Raw genomic sequence first — 19797 nt, forward strand, 5'->3', positions numbered from 1 at the left:
TTCCTGTCTTCAGTCACTTTTTTTTTTTTCTCCTCACATGTAAAGGAATTTAAATAAATTTATAGTGTTCCATTTAACTTTGTATTGCTAGTCAGAAGGAGACTTGACATGTTACCAAATTTGACTTTATTCTTATTATGAGCTAAATTGTGAGTAAAATTCATGCCACATGGTAAGGTCACTTCAGTTTCTTTCTGACTTCTGCTTTGTAATGCAGCATCAGTCAGATATGCTGATAAATCCTGGTAATTATTAATTTTTTTTTAGTTCTGCATGATGACACAATATTAAATGTTTTGCACACCTTCACTTAAAGAAAAAACTTCTTGTCCTTATGCTAGTCAGACACATAAATGTTTGATTTATGGCTGCAGGAAATTTCTTTTCCGGTAGTAGTAATTGACTGATCATATTCAATACAATAAAATAGTACATTTTATTTTAGTCTGCACTGAAGGAATAAATGTACATGAAATCATGGCATCTTGGATGTGTCAGTGTTTTATGCAAGACTTAGATGATTTTTTTTTTTAACCCCACCCCCCCTTGCTCAAATATGTGCTTGAGAAGAATTGACATCAAAAAGGAGCAGCTGCAGGCGATTCTTCATTTTATTCAAGCTTTGACTTTCCTGGTTTTATGTATATAAAAATGTTGAAGTGTTTCTAATTCAAGACATGTACTTAGCACCGTTTAGTCATTGTAATAGTGAAATTGGTGTATCAGTTTAAAGCTGCTCATATTGACATAGCAATGTCCGTGAATGGAAAGAAGGGAGTAAATATTAATACAACTGTAAGGTATCTTTTTTTCTCAGTATAACCCCGTCCACAGCTGTGCTGGAGTTGACAGGAGTTGATGGAGCCTCTATGGAGAATACCAAAGTGCCTCTCGGTGCCTGACTGTAAGGGAGGCTGTTTCCTTGCTGCTCTCTGTCTTTCGGGGACTCCCCTGGGGCTATGCTTTCACAGCCTGTGCGAACTGGTGGAGATTCACGCTTGTGCCAAAAGTGGCCCAGCCCCGTCCCACGTGCCAGCGCGTCTCTTGGTGCCACCAGTATGCTGATAATTGATTACCGAGCTGAATTTGACCATTTTCACGTCCCTCAGTTTCTTCCCTTCTCCTGGGTTACTTCGCATCCAGATCCACCTTCCAGCCTGGCTCAGTGCACCGCTGCATGGACGCTTGTCCTGGCATGGAGAAGGAGATGGTCATATGGCTGGTTTGTCAGGATGGAGAGGCTGGCAGGTTAGAGGGCTTGGGTATGGCTAAATGTATTTACTCTAATGGTTCTTGCACCTATTTTATTGCCACATCTGATATAATCTACTAAAATAGAATTTTGCTTCAGACAGTAATTGCAGTATCAACATTTCAGGAATAATACAGTGGTAAGGAAAAGTACTTCTATCTGTAGATAGATAGTAGATAGATTGTAGATATGCTGTATTTTAAAGGTAGTGTCCAGACTATCTGTTCCTTGCAGTCTGAGGAACCAGTTTTGAGCTGGGGGGTGAGGGGAGGAGTGAAGGGGAAAAGGAAGAAGAGAGTTTCATGTCCTAAAATACTCCTGATGGGGGAAAATAAAAAATACATCTTCTAATGTGTAAATACAGTGTGTTTAGTCCAAAGAGGGAAAATCTCTGTGGTTTGAAGGGTGTTTCTGGCTTACTGAGGGTAGTCTCTTCAGTCAATAGAGAGAAAAAATAGCTACCTGTAGAGGGTAGTTCAGAGCAGGAACCTAATTTAGCCACTCCAGGTTCCTGTGTGAGGGAGCCTGTGTCTGTCCGTTGACCACCCAGTGAGTCTAAGACGATTAACCTCCCTAGGCTAATGCTGGCCTCTGTAAATACCCCCTAGCTTTCAAAACCGCATGCTGGATGACTGATCTGCCCTGCTGGTAGTAAATTAGTATTAGGGTGGGTATCATCTGTTTCTTCCAGCCAGTGCAGAAATAATGCCAGTAGGAAGAAGGGGGTTTAATCTTTCAGGTGAACACTTGAATAAAGAATCTGTTATTTAAAAGTGTAATACCTAGTTTTGTCAAGCTGCTGCCTTTTGATTAGTAAAGGCATTTTTGTTAGACTGGTGGATAATCATTTTATTCGGTATTTCTCTTTTTCCTTTTTTATTTTGTATTTTTCTGTAGTGCACTAAGATTAACCTGAGAGGTGTTTTCTCAATCTGCCAGCCGAGTCTCCTTCTGACTAGCAATACAAAGTTAAATGCTACTGTTGGGATTCTTTTTTTTTTTAATTCCCTCAATCCATTTTGCTGCTAGCTTGCATGCTATCTAAACTCAGACTCCTCCTGCATGCATTGTCTGTATGAAACGTGCTAGAAGCTAGTCTTAATTAAGTGTGCCCAGCATTTGTAGGCTACCAGAGGTTCACTTGAACTTTTTTTAGAGCACTTAGTGCACTGAAGGCATCAAACTGCAATTAAAACAACTTCTGTGGGTATCTGTGAGTTGTTAAGGTTACATGCTGTTCGTGGCATCTCCTGAGTAGGAGCTAGTTATGCTGGGAGGCTTAATGTGAAGAAAATTTCAATGTGTGGTTTTTCCCTCTGTGTGTGCTTGGTTGACTATGGGAAGGTGGAGGAGGAGGGGTAGGAAAGGGCACTAGAAACACTTTCACAATTAGCTCTCCCTACCCTCCAGACTTGACAGAGTTGGTTTTTGTACAGCTGTAAGGATTTCCAACAAAAATTCTCTTTAGAGTATAAAACTTCCTGCTTGTCTCCCCAAGACACAGAGCCTCCAATGACATGGCTTAGTGAGAATGTTTTATTGGTCTCTCTGAGAGGATGTAGATTTGCTGGTATGTATCTGTCTGGGGTCGCCTGGCCAGAAGTGTGTGGAGATATACAGGAAACAGAAATCTTCGACTTGCGGCAGATGTCGTGGACAGCAGCCTCTGCATGAAAAGCAAGTCTGTCACATCCCAAATACAGCCTGCCCCTGTGCTTTGTAATTTATCTGGAAACCCCAGACCAAGACCATGAATCCTTAAATGCCCCATAGACAAAATTTCTGTACCCGGAAAGGTGCTGTGTGTGGGAAAACGCAGGAAAATGGTAGTCCTTAAATGAATAAAATGTACCCAAGATGAATCAAATATCAGCAGCTTAAGGTCTCATTAAACTGTCAGGTTTTGGGGGTTTTTTTGGGGTGTGTTTTGTTTTGTGTTTTTTTTTTTTAAAGTTCATTTGATTACAGCTTTTAAAAAGCGTTGGGTTTTTTTAGTATTTATTTTACATCATTCAATTAATAAAAAAAGTTGAAGCTGTGATAAATGCCATTGTGTATTGTAGGTTTTGGTATATAATTTACATATACTGTACAGTGTACTTTGTTCTGCATGATAACTTTCAAAGAAACAGAATCAGAAAAAAAGAGATGTTTCCTTTATAAATTAATATTTTCCTGTAGCTAATCATGGTATTTGAAGATATGGTACAGAAATAAAACAAATCGTATTCTTTGAATATTTCTGTTCTTGGGATGGTTTATCTGTTTAGTGAACAGAATTTTTATAAAATGAGTCTTTACATTTGTTTTTCATGGTGGAGACTTAGCAGGTAAGATTCCCACTTAAATCAATAAAACTTCATTCTCTGTTTTCATTTAGAAAGTCGTTGATGCAAAACAATGGTGTTTTTGTGGTTTTGTTCTAGTTGTTTTCCAACATTAAAGATGGTGAAGGCTTACAGTTGTTTGAGCAAGGTCATCGCACTGCACACAAGCAAGAGTGTCACACCATGGAGGCAGTGAGGCTGGTGGAGTTCAACCTGAAGCAAGTGCTCTCAAAGCTCATGGCTCACATCTTTGGTGATGGTAGGTTCTTGCACCTTTTTTCCTGGACTGCTCATGGCTGTAGGCATCCAGACTATTGAGAAACATTTTGCTGCATAATAGAAACAGGAGGCTTAGGAGTGATGGTGACAGCTGGTATACTGAAACAGCCATGTAGGTTTTTTTTTTCTAATGAGAGATATAGTAATTTTAGGAGTCTTCATTCATATTCTTTACTATTACATTTTTGTCTTAAATTTGGTCGGAGTTCCATCCCAGTGTCTTTTAATGTCAGAGTAACTGGCTACTGATTGACCTTTCAACTCTAATCTGTGTTTTATATGTTACTGTTCTTCAATACTATTATATCCACACCTTATAAATTTACGGAGCACAGCCCAAGAGGCCACACGCTCTTCTCTTGGTTTTCCTAAATGCTGACACACACAACACTGTGTTGAATCATCAGGTTTTTGTGAAGAGGTTTTGGTATGCAGCGTGTCAGGGTAACATAGTGGGCATGAATACAGGTAGGGACATGCGCCAGACCCAACTACAGGCGTTCATCTGGCAGAAGCCATGTGTTAAGAGTGGATGCAGTGTACCTGTCGGTGTGGGTCCTGCAAGGAGAGACTGCTCCAGCTCCAGCACAAAGCTGTGTGGGACCCCCTCTGCTTTGTACTCTTGGGCATCCCGTGTCCCTGGAGGGACAGACCATGGCTGCGGCATCGCACCTGGGGCTGCATCAGAGCTGGGCGCCACTGGGGAGCATGCAGGGCAACGGTCACATCTCGCACCGGCAGCGTGGAGCTTGACAGGAGAAGGGGGTATGTATGTGCATGTGCTGCTTTGCTGCATACACACCCAAAGTACCGTGAGTGTTTTCCTTGTGCAAATAAATTAAACCTTGCAGCTGAGGGGAGATGGTGTTTGCTAAGTTTGCACCAAGCTGAAAAATAATTGTGGTTTGGTACTTAGAGTGGAATGAGGAAGGGTAACGAATGTCTGTGTATATGAATGAAATATCCTCTCCTCAGAAATACCTGCTTTTGGTTTCAGGAGTTGAATTTATAAATGGCTTGAGTTAAAATTGCCACATTAATGCTATTTCCTGGCAAGGAGGCTTCTCTTCTGAACTGATTCATTTTTCTGTTGAGGAAATACTGGATAGTATTAGAATGCACAGCGTATGCTGGCTACTTTCAAAGCTCTTTTAAGATGCCCACTGAATTTAAAGCAGTAGTTCCATGAGTAGATTTATAATGGTAGCAAGTCCTATATATGACTGCTTGAATATTTGTCTGAAATTCTCAAGTTCAATTTACAGCAAGCAAACCTTTTACCAGTTTTTGTTCTATCCCACCTGGACAAAATTTTAAGTTCCTGAGTTCGGTTTTTCTTGTGGTTGTATTTTACTTAACAGCAGCCTTTTGAAACATACAAAATTAGGATCAAAGTGAGTAATAGTAAGAATGATATTTTTTGATCAACCTCAGTTGCTGAGGATGTTGTTAAAAGTGAGCAATTTCTAGGAGTTATTAGTGATACCTGAGACTGCAGTGGCATCCTTCTCTAACTGTTGACAGATGCTGCACTTTAAGCTTCAGTATGTTGGCTATTACTAGTTCTTCTACAGCCTGCACAGTAGCTAGAAAAACATTAAAAAAAAATTCTTAAATGATTGTAACTGTACAGACTGAAAGTAGCTTCTGCCTTCTTACTGTAGTGATTTTCTATTTCTATGCCCCCAATATTTTTCCTGAAATACAAAGACAAGATATAGTGATTTAAATATAATTATCTCTTTTTTTTTTTTTTTTTTTTTTTTTTTGTTCCATTCATGGAAATGTGAAGTTCTTTTCCCCTTCACCTTCTTGATCTTCTTGTAAGCTGTCAGTACAAACTGGAAAGTAATATTCAAAGAAGCAAAGTTCATGCTAGGCACTAGACGTATGAGATGGGTGCAGTGCAAGTGACCTGCAGCATACATAATTAAATTTGTCTTTTGGCAGCTGCCATCTTTTAATTTTCATTTTACTCTGCACTTTACACAATATTTTTGATTACTTTTGTGTCTCAACTCCCTTAGATTTTAACTTAAAATTTAAATGTATTTTACTGTATTTATTGCTCTTGGAAAAACTCTGTATTTTTTCTTGTGAATATTCCATAAGGCCCCATGTTCTGTTAAAAGCAAAACCTTCATTCCTTTTATACTTCACATCAGTTTTATTCTTTACAGTCTGTGCTGTCAGCAGAATATTGCAGTGAAGTTGCACATCTTTTCTAGCAGGATAGTGTGATCATAGCTGCAGTAAGCTACTGAAATGTTGCATTGTCGTACAGTCAACTGTTACTCATAGGCAGATAGTTTGGATTGCAGGTTAAGTCTACTGTGCATCTTAGTTTTGCGTAAACTAGCTTAGGCCTGAAGTCCTGGACTTGGATAGCTGTGCTTCTGCAGTGCTTCTCTGGGAATTTACCAGCTCAGGTTGATGATAGATTGAGGGTCTCTGCAGGATTTCTGCAGAAAGGTCAGATCACTTACCTGTCTTTTTTTTTTGGTGGTTTTTTTTTGTTGTTGTTCTTGTGTTGTTCTAAACTAGGTTAGTTTTCATAATATTTAATGATACAGTTTTGCTTTACCTGACTCATCCCACACTACCTGGATACTTTAGTGTTGACTGTACATGCCAGTAAACAATGTAATAAAAGTTGCTTAAAGATCACTAGGTTATCATGAGGAAGGTCAAAGACTTCATAAACATTTGCACCTACATTTATTCCCAAGGTTTGTCTTTTTATTTCTTTCTGGCTTTGCCAACTGGCAAAGGAATGATGGATATTAGAGAGGGGAAAGATCTGGAGCATGCAATCAGTTGTCTTAAATACTTGACAGTGTAAGATAGTTCTTTTTACGACATTTTCTAGTGGTATGCCATCTCTGATTTTAAATTCTACAAGTGATGGACTTTCAGTTTCTTTCATGAGATTTTGCTGTCAGGAAGCTATTTCAAATATTACGCCTAGAGATCACCTTTCTTAGTTTTCTTCTGTTACCTCCAGATACAGTGCACGCTTAAAATCCACTAATTTAACTTACACCTCCATCTCCGCATGCAGATCTGTCAGTGTAGGAAGTCTGTTCTGTCTCATTTTAGTTACCTTGTAACGAGGCTTTCCAAGGTTAGCTGTCTTAGGCTTCCTCATAAAGTCAATCAGTCTTTCCAACTCCAGTTCTTTCTCTAACCCTTCTGTAGTTTGCCAAAAGCTTTCTGGACCCTAAGAGATTCAGAAGTAATCTTACTATAGCAAATAGAAAAGAAAGACTGTGTGCTGGTTCTGTGATTTGTTGCTTTACATTAGATGGCCCAGACTTCACTGCTGTCCCATATTTATCTACCCAGTTCTAGGCACCGGTAGGAGAAGGCGGGAGGGTGAGTAATGCCGTGCTTTGACTGATGGTTCTGCCACTGCTGGTTCTGACTGAACAGCCACTGGATGTCTTTTAAATCAAACACATTGTTCTGCTCTTTTTTTCTTTTTAACTCTGTTGTACTGATATCTCCTTCGAGTGATGGAGATCTAGGAGTGTAAGGAGTTAAAAAAGAAAAAAAATTATTGAGGACACAATGGTCTGGCTAATAATAATGTGAGCTAACATAGGTTTATGGGCAGCTAGCTCCTGTCTACTGCAAGTGAGATGAATTAGCTGAAGCAATGAGGTGCAGAGTACTAAAAAATCGACACACACCTCAAGTGGCCACGGCTTAATACCTTCTGTGCTCCCCAGCACCTGCCCTGCACCCCTCTCCTTTTGCTCCCATAGACACCTTCTCTAAAAATAATCCTCACAGATTTTCTGGTCAGTGAAGACCATCTGGGTCTCTGGCTCTGTGCTGTAGCGTAGCAATAGGCTGCTTTAATATGTTGGGTTTTTTTTTTCTTTTCTTTTTTTTTAGTGCCTTTGGTCAAGCCTTTTTCATGATGAGACTCAATTAGGCTGGCACAGACAGATACTTGTTTAGCTTAATATCTGATAACACCATTACGTTTGAGTGCAGGCTATGACCAATTCCTTACCTGGATTCAGTGCTCAGAAATAACGATAACTATTCACTTTTTCCTTACTAATTGGAGATGCGACATGTGAGTTACTAACAGACATGTACCCACTGGAAGGACTCCCGTGAACGCTGTGAGGCTGTCAAACAAGCAAGTGTCCTCTGCTAATACAAATCACCTCTTTAAACTAGGGAAATTACTGAGTTTGTATCTAGTGATCCGTCTTCGGTTAGAATCAGCACTGTGCTCTTTTAAGTGCCTCTGTGTTTTAAGACAGATAAGCATTTCTTGACCTCCTAAAATTTCTCGAAAAGGTCATTTTTGCCAGCATTTCATAGGCTGTATGTAAAGAAATAAATTAGGCCTAACCAGGTAATTTATATAGTACTACAGAAAGCCTAATCTTCGTAATCCTTTTGAGTCTTTAGTGGTTTAATTTGCTGAGTGTGAACAATGCCCTTTATTCCTTGGAATATATTGAGCACCAAGACAATATTTTGTATCTAAATAATAAATGTACCCATTTGTTCTGTGACAGTCTATAGAAATGCAGTTAGAAGGCTTAATCTTGCCGAAGGCTGAGCACCCTCTGCTTTTCAGTAAAGTCTTCCAGAGCCAAAAGCCTGAAAGAGCACTTGAATGTAAACTACAGAGGTATTCCCAATTGTCCTGGCTACTGTATGAATAAAATTATTGTGGTATATGGGATTAACTATTAATTTAGAGAACAGAATGAAGGTGAGACTTATTTCTTCATCATGAATTTGTTTTGTTCTATTGAGATTTTTGTTTGCTTATTTGCATTTAAAACAAATGCCTCAAGTACTAATATGCATTAAAATTCAAAATTAAGAGCTTTAAATTCATTTTTTTACCTTTTAAAGTTTATTTTAACTAAGAACAAAAAGCAGAGGAATCCTGTTTTCCCAGAGCTTCATTTTGAAGTAATCAGAGGATTAAAAATAAACCGTTATCCGAATGTTACTGAACATGAAACTACTTGAATATTCAGTGTGATTCTTGCTGCAGCTGCAAATTTTGCTAGCTACATGATGATATTTTATATGTGCATGGCTTTACAGTGAATGCAGAGTTGTACAGCCCTAGAACTAAAAATGCATTTGTACCAAGATTGGGAAATTAAAAAAATGTTTTCCACACACCATACTGTTGTATACACATGACTTTTTTTCATCTATGTAATTTTTTTATTGTTATGCAAACAAAAAAACCAGTGAAGTGATTGCTGTAAGTCACAGTACAGTTATGGATGGTATAATTTCTAATGCTTCCAGTTTTCTGAGTTCTGTGTATACAATTATCAAAACACGTTCTTATCATTCTTAAAACTTCCTGAGGTTGATTTTTAAGAGAGGAAAGAAAATCTAGAAGTACCAATGTGTTTGTTTTGAAACGTGCCCCTCCCTTTGAAAGTTCATAGCATCAAGAAAAGTTTTTGTTTTGGTAACTATTAGGTATTTTATGTTTTGGCTATGTACATATGCTTTTGTTGTAACTTACTGTTTCAGTTTCTGTAGCCACATTTAATGTTTCAGAAGTAATCAAAGAAATCTAATCCTTGAGGCTACACAAAATGTTTTAATTTGAAAAACTCTCAGTATAAATTGTGCAATTTCATGTTTTAAGTTCCTTTTATGAAACAAAACCAAAAAAGCCCGAAAATTAAACCCAGGGTTGTTAAGTTACCATCACCCAAACAGCCTTTGCTGTGCCCTTTATTTTCAAAACTGTACCTGCCTGGTTGTTAATGATCCTAACGCTGATTAGCATTTGGCTTAACCGAAGGGAAAGATGGGCTTGGGGTTAAGGTATTAGCCCACAGAATTCGCAGTTCGATTCTCTTTTGAGTTTTTACAGTTCATGTTTCCGAGACTACTTTTTCCTGACACCTAATGGCTAGAAAAAATTCTTTAGCGAAAGCAAGCTTATGTAAATGATTACAAGAACTAAAACTCATCAAATATAATGAGGGCGTTGACAACACCTCTGCTTTCGGCAGCACTGTAGCCCTTGGCCTCTTCTGGCTCCGCGGCTCTTCGATGCCGGGGGTTTCCTCGCTCTGCGCAGTGGTACTTCAGAGGTGCAGAGCTGGGGAGGAGGGGGAGTTACCCAGTGGCGCCTTTCTCTTATGCTTCACATCCGCACAAAGTTAAACTCTTGTCTCCTGGGTCCAGAGTACTCTGTGAGTGTTGGTATATAGCATACCTTAATAATGTACAACTCTGTGTGTATATATATTTATATTTGTGTGTATTAATATCTATTTTTAACTTTCATATTTAAACATATACAGAAAGAATAGCTTTGTATTTTAAATAGGTTCTGATGAAAAAAAATTACTTGCCTAGCTGATCCATAAAACTCTAAGTAAAAATTAAAGACAGCTTTTCCTGTGAGGAGTAGTTAGTCATTTCTTGGTGCAAAGAATAACAAAATTGCTAACTTTCCCATGATCTTGGCTCATTTTTGTTTGATGCCAGGTGGTTGCTAGAGTTTGACAAATGATTGATTTGGTTTCAAAGGGTGCTTGAATTGCACAAAGTGTTTTTCATATTAGAAAAGACATGGTCATTTTTTTTCCACAAGTTTTAAGATTTACCACCTTGCACAAGTGTTGTAAATTAGTTTGTTTGCTATTTATTTTCTCTGGATTGCTGTAATTGGTGTCATTAGTTGAAGGGCAATTTTTACAGATGGTTGGAGGGATGGCCTTTTAAGCATACACCCTTCATATTTATTTATTTTTTAAACACTGCTACAGAACTGCAAGTCAGATGGGTAGACTGCTACTTCCCATTTACTCACCCTTCCTTTGAGATGGAGATCCACTTCCAAGGAGAATGGATGGAGGTCCTGGGCTGCGGGGTCATGGAGCAACAGCTAGTTAACTCAGGTACTGAAACTCCTTTACTTCATTGACATCTCTATTAGCAAACACTTCTAGCGCAATCAGCTTCACAGTCTGAAATGCTCCCTTCTCCCCTGGTGAGCAGAGACATCTCTGTTCGTGGCAGCCGCCACAAATAGTCCTCAGGTGGAATGCAGCCTTGCATGCTGTGATTTGAGTGTAGCAATTGAGCGAGCGATCTGGAGCTTGCAAATGGAAAGCTTGCCTTTTATTTCGTGCAGTAAGGAGACAGACCGATGTCAGCTTTAAAAGAGAAGCTGATGAATTAGGGTGTGCATTTTTTTTTCTCTTCCAATAGATGTCAAGTGCATTCATAGTTAGGACTTAACAGTATTGTAAGTAAATAGCATCCCCTAATATTTGGAACATCAGAGTGCTCCTGTATTTCTAAAGTATAGAAAGAGGAATGTGATACCTTTCATATTGTTATTTGGTTGCTGGGTAAATGGTAGGTTGCTTTTTGGTTTTGTTTTGTTTCTTTTCTCCTCAGGTTGGTTATTTATGAGGTTGTAAACTGCATTGAGTGACATCCTTTATTTTAATTGAAATTATTACAGAGCAATGTCACCTGACAATTTTGCTTTCTAAAACTGACACATAAGTACAAAAGAAGGAGATGAGAAATTGGTATTTTTTTCCTGATTATTTTTATATAAAGAACTTTACATGCTTGTTTTTTCATTAGCTGAGAATAGGCAATTCTTTGTAAGCACAGGGCAGACTGCATGTGCTCAGACCTCTGTCGTTCAGTGTCTTCCAGTACTATTTATTAGGTATGGGAGCCTTTTGGAATATGGTCCATTTAATTCTCACAAGTGTGCTTTCAGATAGCCAAGTTATACTCAGTTGATTTTTTTTTTGCAGTTGGCTTCCTAAGCTATTGTTGTATTTTCACGTGCTCGAAATTCTTTCTGTTGAAGTCCAAGTATCATAACTATGAATGGCTCAGTTTTGGCCCCAGTTACTTGGCACTGCTTGTTTTCCTCAAAGTTTGCATGTGTATTAGTGTGATCATTTTCCTTTTAAAAAGATAAATCCTCTTCCAGAGTTTCTCCCCAATGGGTTAATGGTTTATGCTAACATTCTTTCTCAGGTTACTATGTTCATGGTGTGGTGAATATAATACAGCTTCTGATCAGCCTCAGAAGTGAAAGACTACTGTGTATTATTTCCATCAGATGTAACACTAATGGCCAGGCTTTCTTCTTGAAAAGCTTTTATGTTGTTCAATTCTTATGTTTAGGTTCCTTTAATGTGTGTGAAGAGCTAAACTGTGGCCTCAAAACAATTACGGTATGCGTTTGTGTGTGTGTGTGTATGTGAATGAATGTGCATGAAACACCAATGGTTTCTGCAGCAGTCAAAGTTTTCAATTGACTCTGCCTCAGCTCTTTTTCATCTTTCTGAATTATGGTCTTCAAAATTACATCCCTTCTGCACCAAAACTCTCCTAACTATTCATTGTAATTCTAATCTTGCAAGAACTCGTGAATTTAGTAACTCAAGTCTAGCTTTTGAACGACTTGTAGACTTGTATTATTAAAACAAACGAATGAATGAACGAGAGATTCACTTTATTAACAAGATATTTGTAGAGGGTGCAAACTCAGTTATGGAAGTGCCAATCATTTTTCACTTCATTTAGAGAGAATTGCACTTTATGTAGCCACAGTTTTGGTTTTCTGCTCCCTCCAGTAGCTCTGCAAAAACACTTGTCTACAAAAGCTGAGTCTAATGTATGTCAATGTGATTTTTATTGAAACATTGGAATCTGTTTACCACAAGTGAGGAAAAAGTTTGGCTAATAATTATGTTGGCTAACATTTAGCTTATTTGGTTTAAAGTAACAATGAAGACAAGGTAGTTCACATTTTCAGTCAGGTAAAGAGTCAAACACCAGTCTTCCCTGCCTACCCATATTTTTTTGTGTGTGTGTTATTGTCAGCAAGCTGGTTTTGCCCAAAATTGAATATCTGCAAGTCCAGAAAGGAGATTCTCAGTGGAGAAGGATCAAGGTGAAAATTTTCTTTCCTAGCTCCTTCATCTTTTTTTTTTTTTTTTTTCCTGCTAGCAGAACTCAAGTGCCTTCCAAAGCCATCCCACATTTGAACAGCGGTAGTTTTTAATAGTTTCCTTTTTTTACCTTTAGAATATCCTTAATGCCTCCAGTATCCATCATCAATGGATATTACTTATTACTCTGGTCCCATGCCCCTAAATTTCTTTGAAACACCAAAGTTTCAGTTTGAAAGCCTTCCATTTTAAACCAGTGCAGATCAGTAAGGAATAGGATCTTCATCAAACTTGGGAAGGAAGCCTGTGACTTCTCAGTAGCTCTGTCCTTGTGCCTTTTGTTCTGAACACTGCCTGTTCATCTTTATAGGAGGCAGTGTTATTTTCAGTCAGTGGAGATTTCCAGGCAAAAGAAACTGAGATGAACTACTCAGAAAAACACTAGGCTGTAGTTTTTGGGTTTGGGTTGGTTTGTTTTTTTGTTTTTTGGGTTTGTTTTTTTTTTTATCCTCACCATTTGTTCACTGATAATGAAATTCCTTAACTACAGATAAGTATCCCATTGCCCAACATGAAAGCATCTAACCTCAGAGCACTGACTCATGCCACAGACCTACGCCCTCTGAGGGAGTAAGCACTGGTGCCTAAACCTAGATGCTATGTCTCTCTTCTTTGTCAGATGTCTACAATAGGCACTGCAAACTTCCCATTCCTGTCTCCATCTCTTCAAGGGCTCTACCAGAAAACAACTCAGTAAGAGTGAATGAAAAAGAGACGGGTTTTTTTGGGTTTGTTTTTTTTTTTTTTTGTTTTTTTTTTTTTTTTTTTTTGGCTGGCTAAGTTGGTGCTGAAGAAATCTTTCACTCTTGGTGTGCCAGTTCACCAGGCAAACGCAGAAAGATCTTTTCATGGTGTACTGCACAGCTTGCTGATTAAAAACTGGAGAAGAAACCAATGAGTTTGCAGAAATTGTGTTTTTTTGATATATATAGTCTATAACATTTCTAATATCTTGCAGTTCAGGATTTTTGTTTTATGGGTATCTTTGCTTGATATTGACTATTAAAATACGTATTTTTGAAATGTAATGTTAGCTGGCAAGCATTGCTTTTCCTTCCGTAAGACAATATTTTCCTAAGGGAAAGCAAAAGAGCTTTTACCTTCAAAATCCTCAAGTCCTTTTGTTTTGTGTGTTATTGGTTGAACACGAAAGACTGGTTTGTGAGGCAATCGGAAACAGTCACTCAAAGCAGAAGTTGGATGTGCCTGGTTATCTATGGTGGTTATGATTTAAACAATCAGGATGCTTCAGCACAGATTTTTTTTTTTTCTTTTCATTTTGTTGAAAAAAAAAATCCATGTATGAATATATATATATGAAACACAACAAAAATGGAGAAGAACTGAAGAAGCCTTGTGGAGGGATGAAAAGACAAGGTCCATGCCACAAAGGGGCCAGGACATTACCCCTAAGTAGCTGTTTCTTTATGTTGGCAGAAGTTTCTATTGGACGGGCAGGTTGTATGATGATGACTCCCTGTCCAAAATAACGTCACTATAGTTCCTTGGAGGTTAACCTCCTCATGCAGCAAATTTTGATGGTATTGACAGATCATATTAAGATTTTTTTAGTCTTGAGTGAAGAATTCTGTTGCAGCTTTAATGCCCCATGCAATCAGCATTAAATTTGTTAAGTTGTTATTTTTCTGATGCCTTCTTATGTTCTGGAAGGAGCCTTTCTTTGATTTCAACCACTTTTAAATAGAACGTGATACAGATACTTAGTACATGTAAATAGAAATGCATTGGCTATAGGGAAAAATTGTGAAATATGTTCAAATGTATTGATAGTGCTCTTCATCACCTGCTTTCTTACTCTGCTCTTTTTTTCCTTTTGAGGTCTGTGAAGAGTCTCTCTGGCCTTCTCTTTTTTTTTTTTTTTTTTTCCCCCCCCCCCCCTGCATGCTTCTTAAACCAGATTTCTAGTTTCTGACATAGATCTCCACAGCACAGGTGTGATAAAGAACCCAGATATGAGAGGCAACAGAACAAAACAGCACTTCTTGTTGCAACTCATTGCTTTATTGTGTGTGGACTTCCATAGTGCTTTATCTCACCCTTGAGATTTCACATTCTTAAAATGTTAAACCAGATCAGGATTTGCCCAGGGAGGGACAGCCAGGCTCATTCTCAGTCATTCATTGGGTAGCGGGGATGATCCAGTCTTCTGAACCATTCAGATTTTCTGTGTTAACAGCAAGCAAGGTTTCCGTTGCTTGGTGTGTGGATAAGCAAATCAGATTTGATAAAGACTGTACGTACTATTTCCATTAAAGCCAATCCAGCTTTTGAGTATTTTTTAAGAGTTGTTTGCATTCAGGAAAGTCTCCTACTACTAACAAAATGGAGAATATTTTTCTAACAGTGGTAGTTGCTATTTTTAAAAGAAAAACATATACCCTATGACAGTGGTTTTATATAATTGTTGAAAAAATATGCACTACTGCAAAGATGCACTGAATTGTAAGGAAAGATGTTATATGTTCCCCTAAGGCTGATGGTGCTAAACTAGAGCAATTATTCGGTATTATGTGAACATAGAAGATCACTGTTATAATCAATGTTCAATAAGTATAGAATCTAACCTACTGTACTGTTTAACTTTCCATTTTTGTGTGCTTTATTTTTCATCTTAAACTGTACCTGAATATATAACTTTAATAGGAATGTTATGTATGAATTTTGATATAAAGTTAAGTTATTTTTATTCTGGTTAACACTGGGGAAAAAATATAGAAACTTTACAGTATAGTAGCAAGTACTCTCAGTTTTAGATCCATGATGAGAATACAAGGAAATTTTATGGTTCAGTAGAACTAATATCAGTTAGCAGCACGTAAGGTATTTATTTCTGTGCTTCAAGAGTTTGTTATCCAAGATTTGCAAAGCTGGAGTTCATTGGTAAGTGCCGTAGTTCCCAGGTCTGTATGGAGTTATATGATTCAAACCTTTGAATACAGGACGTTGCTTGCTCGGAGGCTGCGATCACATATTGTTGCTTAGTACCTGTGAAATTGGAAGCATTTAGGGTGTGATCCTTTGCTGATTGAAATCAATGGCAATGTTCTCAGTGCTCAATGTTGCAGAATATGTTAGCTGAGGACGGGAGCAAGAAATTGGACTAGTTTACCCCAAAACCAAGAGACTATAAACCCCAATCATTTAAAAACAAAAAACCCAAACAAACACACTCCCCCCCAAAAAAAACCCAAAAACGAAACACCCAAACCCACAAAAAAACCCCAAAAAAACCCTATGAAAGAGAATTCCATGATTTTTTGGTAAAACTTCTCATCATGTTTTTGAACTCCTGAGGTATGCAAGAAAATAACCTAAGGGTGGCACAACAGATCAAACCAAAGTCCTGGAAATCCCTATGTCATGATGGCATCCCAAGCAAGTGCCTAAAGATGAGTAGAACAGGCATAGTTGTGCTGATCCTTCCCTGGTACGCTCCTGCAGCTGTCTGTTTCCTGAGCTGAAAATGGTACATTTGTTTTCAGTAGTCACTGTGGAATTTTCTTCCATTCATTTGTTGAAGTGTTTTTTGAGTCCCAGTAGACCTTTACTGTCTGCAGTGTCTTGTAGCAAGAAATTGCGTAACTTAACTTGCATGAGGAATCACTTCCTTTTTGTTTTGACCAACAAGTTAGAGTTACAGTTAAAGCTCCTCTCTTATGCGAGAAGAGACAACGAGTAGCTGTTTCTTTTTCTTTGTTTAAGCCACTCAGGATTTGTTCAGTTTTCAGTTTAACTCTCATCACTGATTTCTTTCCAGGCCAAAGGGTCCTGGTCACACAGTCGCTCCCTGTGTGGGAGCTGATCCGTATGTTCTGATAGTCATGATCACTCCTGCCTGCATCTTCTCCAGGTTTCTGCTGTAGGAGATCAGTGTGTAATGTTCAAGCTGTGGGCATATGGTGATTTTGTACACTGGCATAAAGACTTCGCCTTCTCTTTTCCTTTTCTGATAATTCTTAATATTCATTTTGCTGTGTTGACCTTTAATGAGCCTTGAGTTGAAAAATGAAGGGAGGTTTTGGTACGATGACTGCCAGACATGATTGCTTTTGATCACTGGCTGGTGGTTTGAAACATCCTGGCACACACCCATTCAGCTCTGGGTGGGAGCTCAGGTTGAGGTCTCGTTTCCTAAGATTCTGAATCATGAAGGCAGCTGTATTTAGGCTACCAGTGAGAGGAGTTGGTAAGACTTTCCTGCTGTACATAGATTTTTCTACCTTCCACATCAGAAAGCAATGTTGATATTTACAGTTTTAAGAAATCCGTTTTATTAATTTTTTTAATTTATTTTTGCTTATCAGCTTGAATGTAGTAGGGAATGGTGTAGGGGTTTGGAAGAAGAAATGTCAGCTTTCCAGCAGGAATAGTAGGAGATTGTAAAGGCGTTAGCAAGGAAATGAGCAGGCACTAGGCTTTCAGTAAGGCTGAACCCCAGTTTGGGGGTTGTTCAGCCTGGAGAAGAGAAGGCTCCAGGGACACCTTATTGCAGCCTTTCAATACTTAAAGACGGCTTATAAGAAAGATGGGGACACACTTTTTAGTAGGTCCTGTTGCAATAGGACAAGGGGTAATGATTTTAAACTAAAAGAGGGTAGATTTAAACTAGATAAAAGGAAGAAATTTTTTACAATGAAGGTGGTGAAGCACTGAAAGAGGTTGCCCAGAGAGGTGGTGGATGTCCCATCCCTGGAAACATTCAAGGCCAGGTTGGACGGGGCTCTGAGCAACCTGATCTTGTTGAAGATGTCCCTGCCCACGGCAGGGGGGTTGGACTAGATGACCTTTAGAGGTCCCTTCCAACCCAAACCGTTCTATGATTCTAAGGCTATGGAGGGAACTTTTTGTCAATGGTTTGGATACAATTATAGTTTTAAAAGTTGCTAGGCATTGGTCTTCCAGTTGTGTGTGATATCCTGAATTAATTCATAGCAAAGGTAGTATTCCTAGTGCTGTATTTCTTGTTAGTTTTCTGTGTACTTCTAATGAAGAAAAAATTGCTAACCTTGCCTAAACATCTTCATGAATACTGTTGAACATGATGAAAGGAGTTTGGTGTAACTTCTGTGTATTGTTGCTTTTGTTTTAAAAGGTGGAAGCTTATTTGTCTTGAGTGTACTACTTGGTGAAACCTGATTCTTGAAGTGTAAGTCTTTCCCATTTGGAAGCCCTTTTAAAGATCAGTTGCAGGACTTCTTTCCAAAATTTAAATAGTACTTGGCCCAGGGCTGCCACCTTCAGCCAAATACAAGTCTTAACACGTAGAACTAGTTTGGCTTCAATGCTGCAGTAAATAAATCTTTCTTTACTCATTTACTGAAGATCATCAAAATTGCTGCCTGAGGGGAAGTAACAATTTTAAGTTCTTAATGTGTCCATTCTTTTTTGTTTTGTTTTTGGCAAAAGGATTATCAGTTTGGACAGTTCTCCTTGGGCAGCAGATTAGTAGTTAACAGAAAAATTATGTCAATGTTACCTTGCAGACACAGGATTTATTTATTTATTTATGAATATGTTCTTAAATCAAATTTTAGTTATGGGTGAGCTAGGTTCATATATCAAGCAGCAGGGGTGTTTTGGGGAAGGGGAAATTTAATATCTTTCATCTAGCAGGTTTTTTTCCTGTTCAGCTCTTGCCTGGTAAATTACATTAAAACGTTGGAGCAGATGGTGCATATGGCTCAAATAGTATGCAGACCCATGTTCTGTCTATGCCAACAGCTCTCTGTGGGGGCCTTGAAATAGTTAACACTATATGTGTCTATATGGATATAGTGTATAAAGGTAAATATAATGCATTTAAAATACATTCCTGCAACTCTTCAAGGTGAAATTAAAGTTACAGAGGTATTGATGTCTTGAGCACCTAGGGCCTCCTAAGAACACGAGGTAAAACTGTTGGATGGGCTGGTTCTTCCCACACAATACATCCAAAGTGATTCAAGTCTGCTGCGTAAGCTTCACAGCTCCCCATCATAAACCTCTCCGGGGTTAAAATTTGTTCTTTTTGGGTCACTGTCTGTCTCCTATGTGACCACATCACTGCAGTACCCCAGCCTGTCCTGTGCTTATTCTCCTGAGACCATTATGAGATAGCAAAGTGCCGTCATTCCTCTTTTATGGGCTGGAACTAAAGTGCACAGGCTGACACACATGCACGTGCACACGGCAGACAAAGACTTTAGCTGACTTAGTTAAAGTTAGCTTTCCTACAGTCCTTATATACACAATAGAGAAAGAAGGTCTTCCAGTGTGTTTTGAATGTATGGAGCTTGTTCTCTGGATCAGTCTGGTGGGCAGCCTCTTTCTATGACAGGCTGCAGGGGGAGCCTGGTCTCTTTATTTAGGCAGGTACCTGAAGGTAGACTGAATATCCCAAAGAGACAATGTCTCGGATTAATTAAATTAATGGGAAATTAGGAAGCATCTGAGTGTGATGACTTCCCAAGGGTCTCAGAAGTTGCCTGTGGAAGAAACTGGAGTTGAATCCAAGCTTTATATCTCAGTTCCTGAAATTTTGCTTTGGCCAGTCAAACATGGAGCTGGTGTGGAGTTGTAGGCTTTTAGAGAAAGGTGTGATTGAATTTTTGTCTGTATTCTGCAGCATTTCATATAGACCCACAAATGTATGTACATAGCACATCCAGAGAAGTGTGTACCTAAGACAATGCTGACCGGTTTAAAAGGGAATAAATAATAGGGCAGAGGACCTGATTTTTGTCTAAAAATCTGTGGTGATCTAGCCTGTCTGTACAAGGAGAGGAGCTGTGATTGTAGTCACCTCAGTGGCTACCAGCAAAAGTTAAGCATGTGCTTGACTTTTAACCTTTGAATAGTTCATATAAAGGCCCAGACATGTAAGTTGGGGGGGGGGGCAATTAGCTGTCCTTAGTTGACTGCCACATCTGTTAGC

The 19797-nt window shown here is 38.6% G+C and overlaps 1 protein-coding gene across 9 annotated transcripts in view; it reads left to right on the forward strand.

The window, feature by feature from the left end:
* The window catches only part of FARS2 (phenylalanyl-tRNA synthetase 2, mitochondrial), a 254593-nt gene that overhangs the window by 64514 nt on the left and 170282 nt on the right, over nt 1-19797 (forward strand). For 8 of the 9 annotated variants that reach the window (XM_076330482.1, XM_076330484.1, XM_076330480.1 and 5 more), the window contains 2 exons: nt 3679-3838; nt 10644-10775. In XM_076330482.1, coding sequence (XP_076186597.1) covers nt 3679-3838; nt 10644-10775 — 292 coding nt within the window. The remainder of the gene's footprint in view (nt 1-3678; nt 3839-10643; nt 10776-19797) is intronic. The other variant, XM_076330487.1, reaches the window with a different exon arrangement.

The sequence above is a fragment of the Aptenodytes patagonicus genome, chromosome 2 (assembly GCF_965638725.1).
Source record: "Aptenodytes patagonicus chromosome 2, bAptPat1.pri.cur, whole genome shotgun sequence".
NCBI lineage: Eukaryota > Metazoa > Chordata > Aves > Sphenisciformes > Spheniscidae > Aptenodytes > Aptenodytes patagonicus.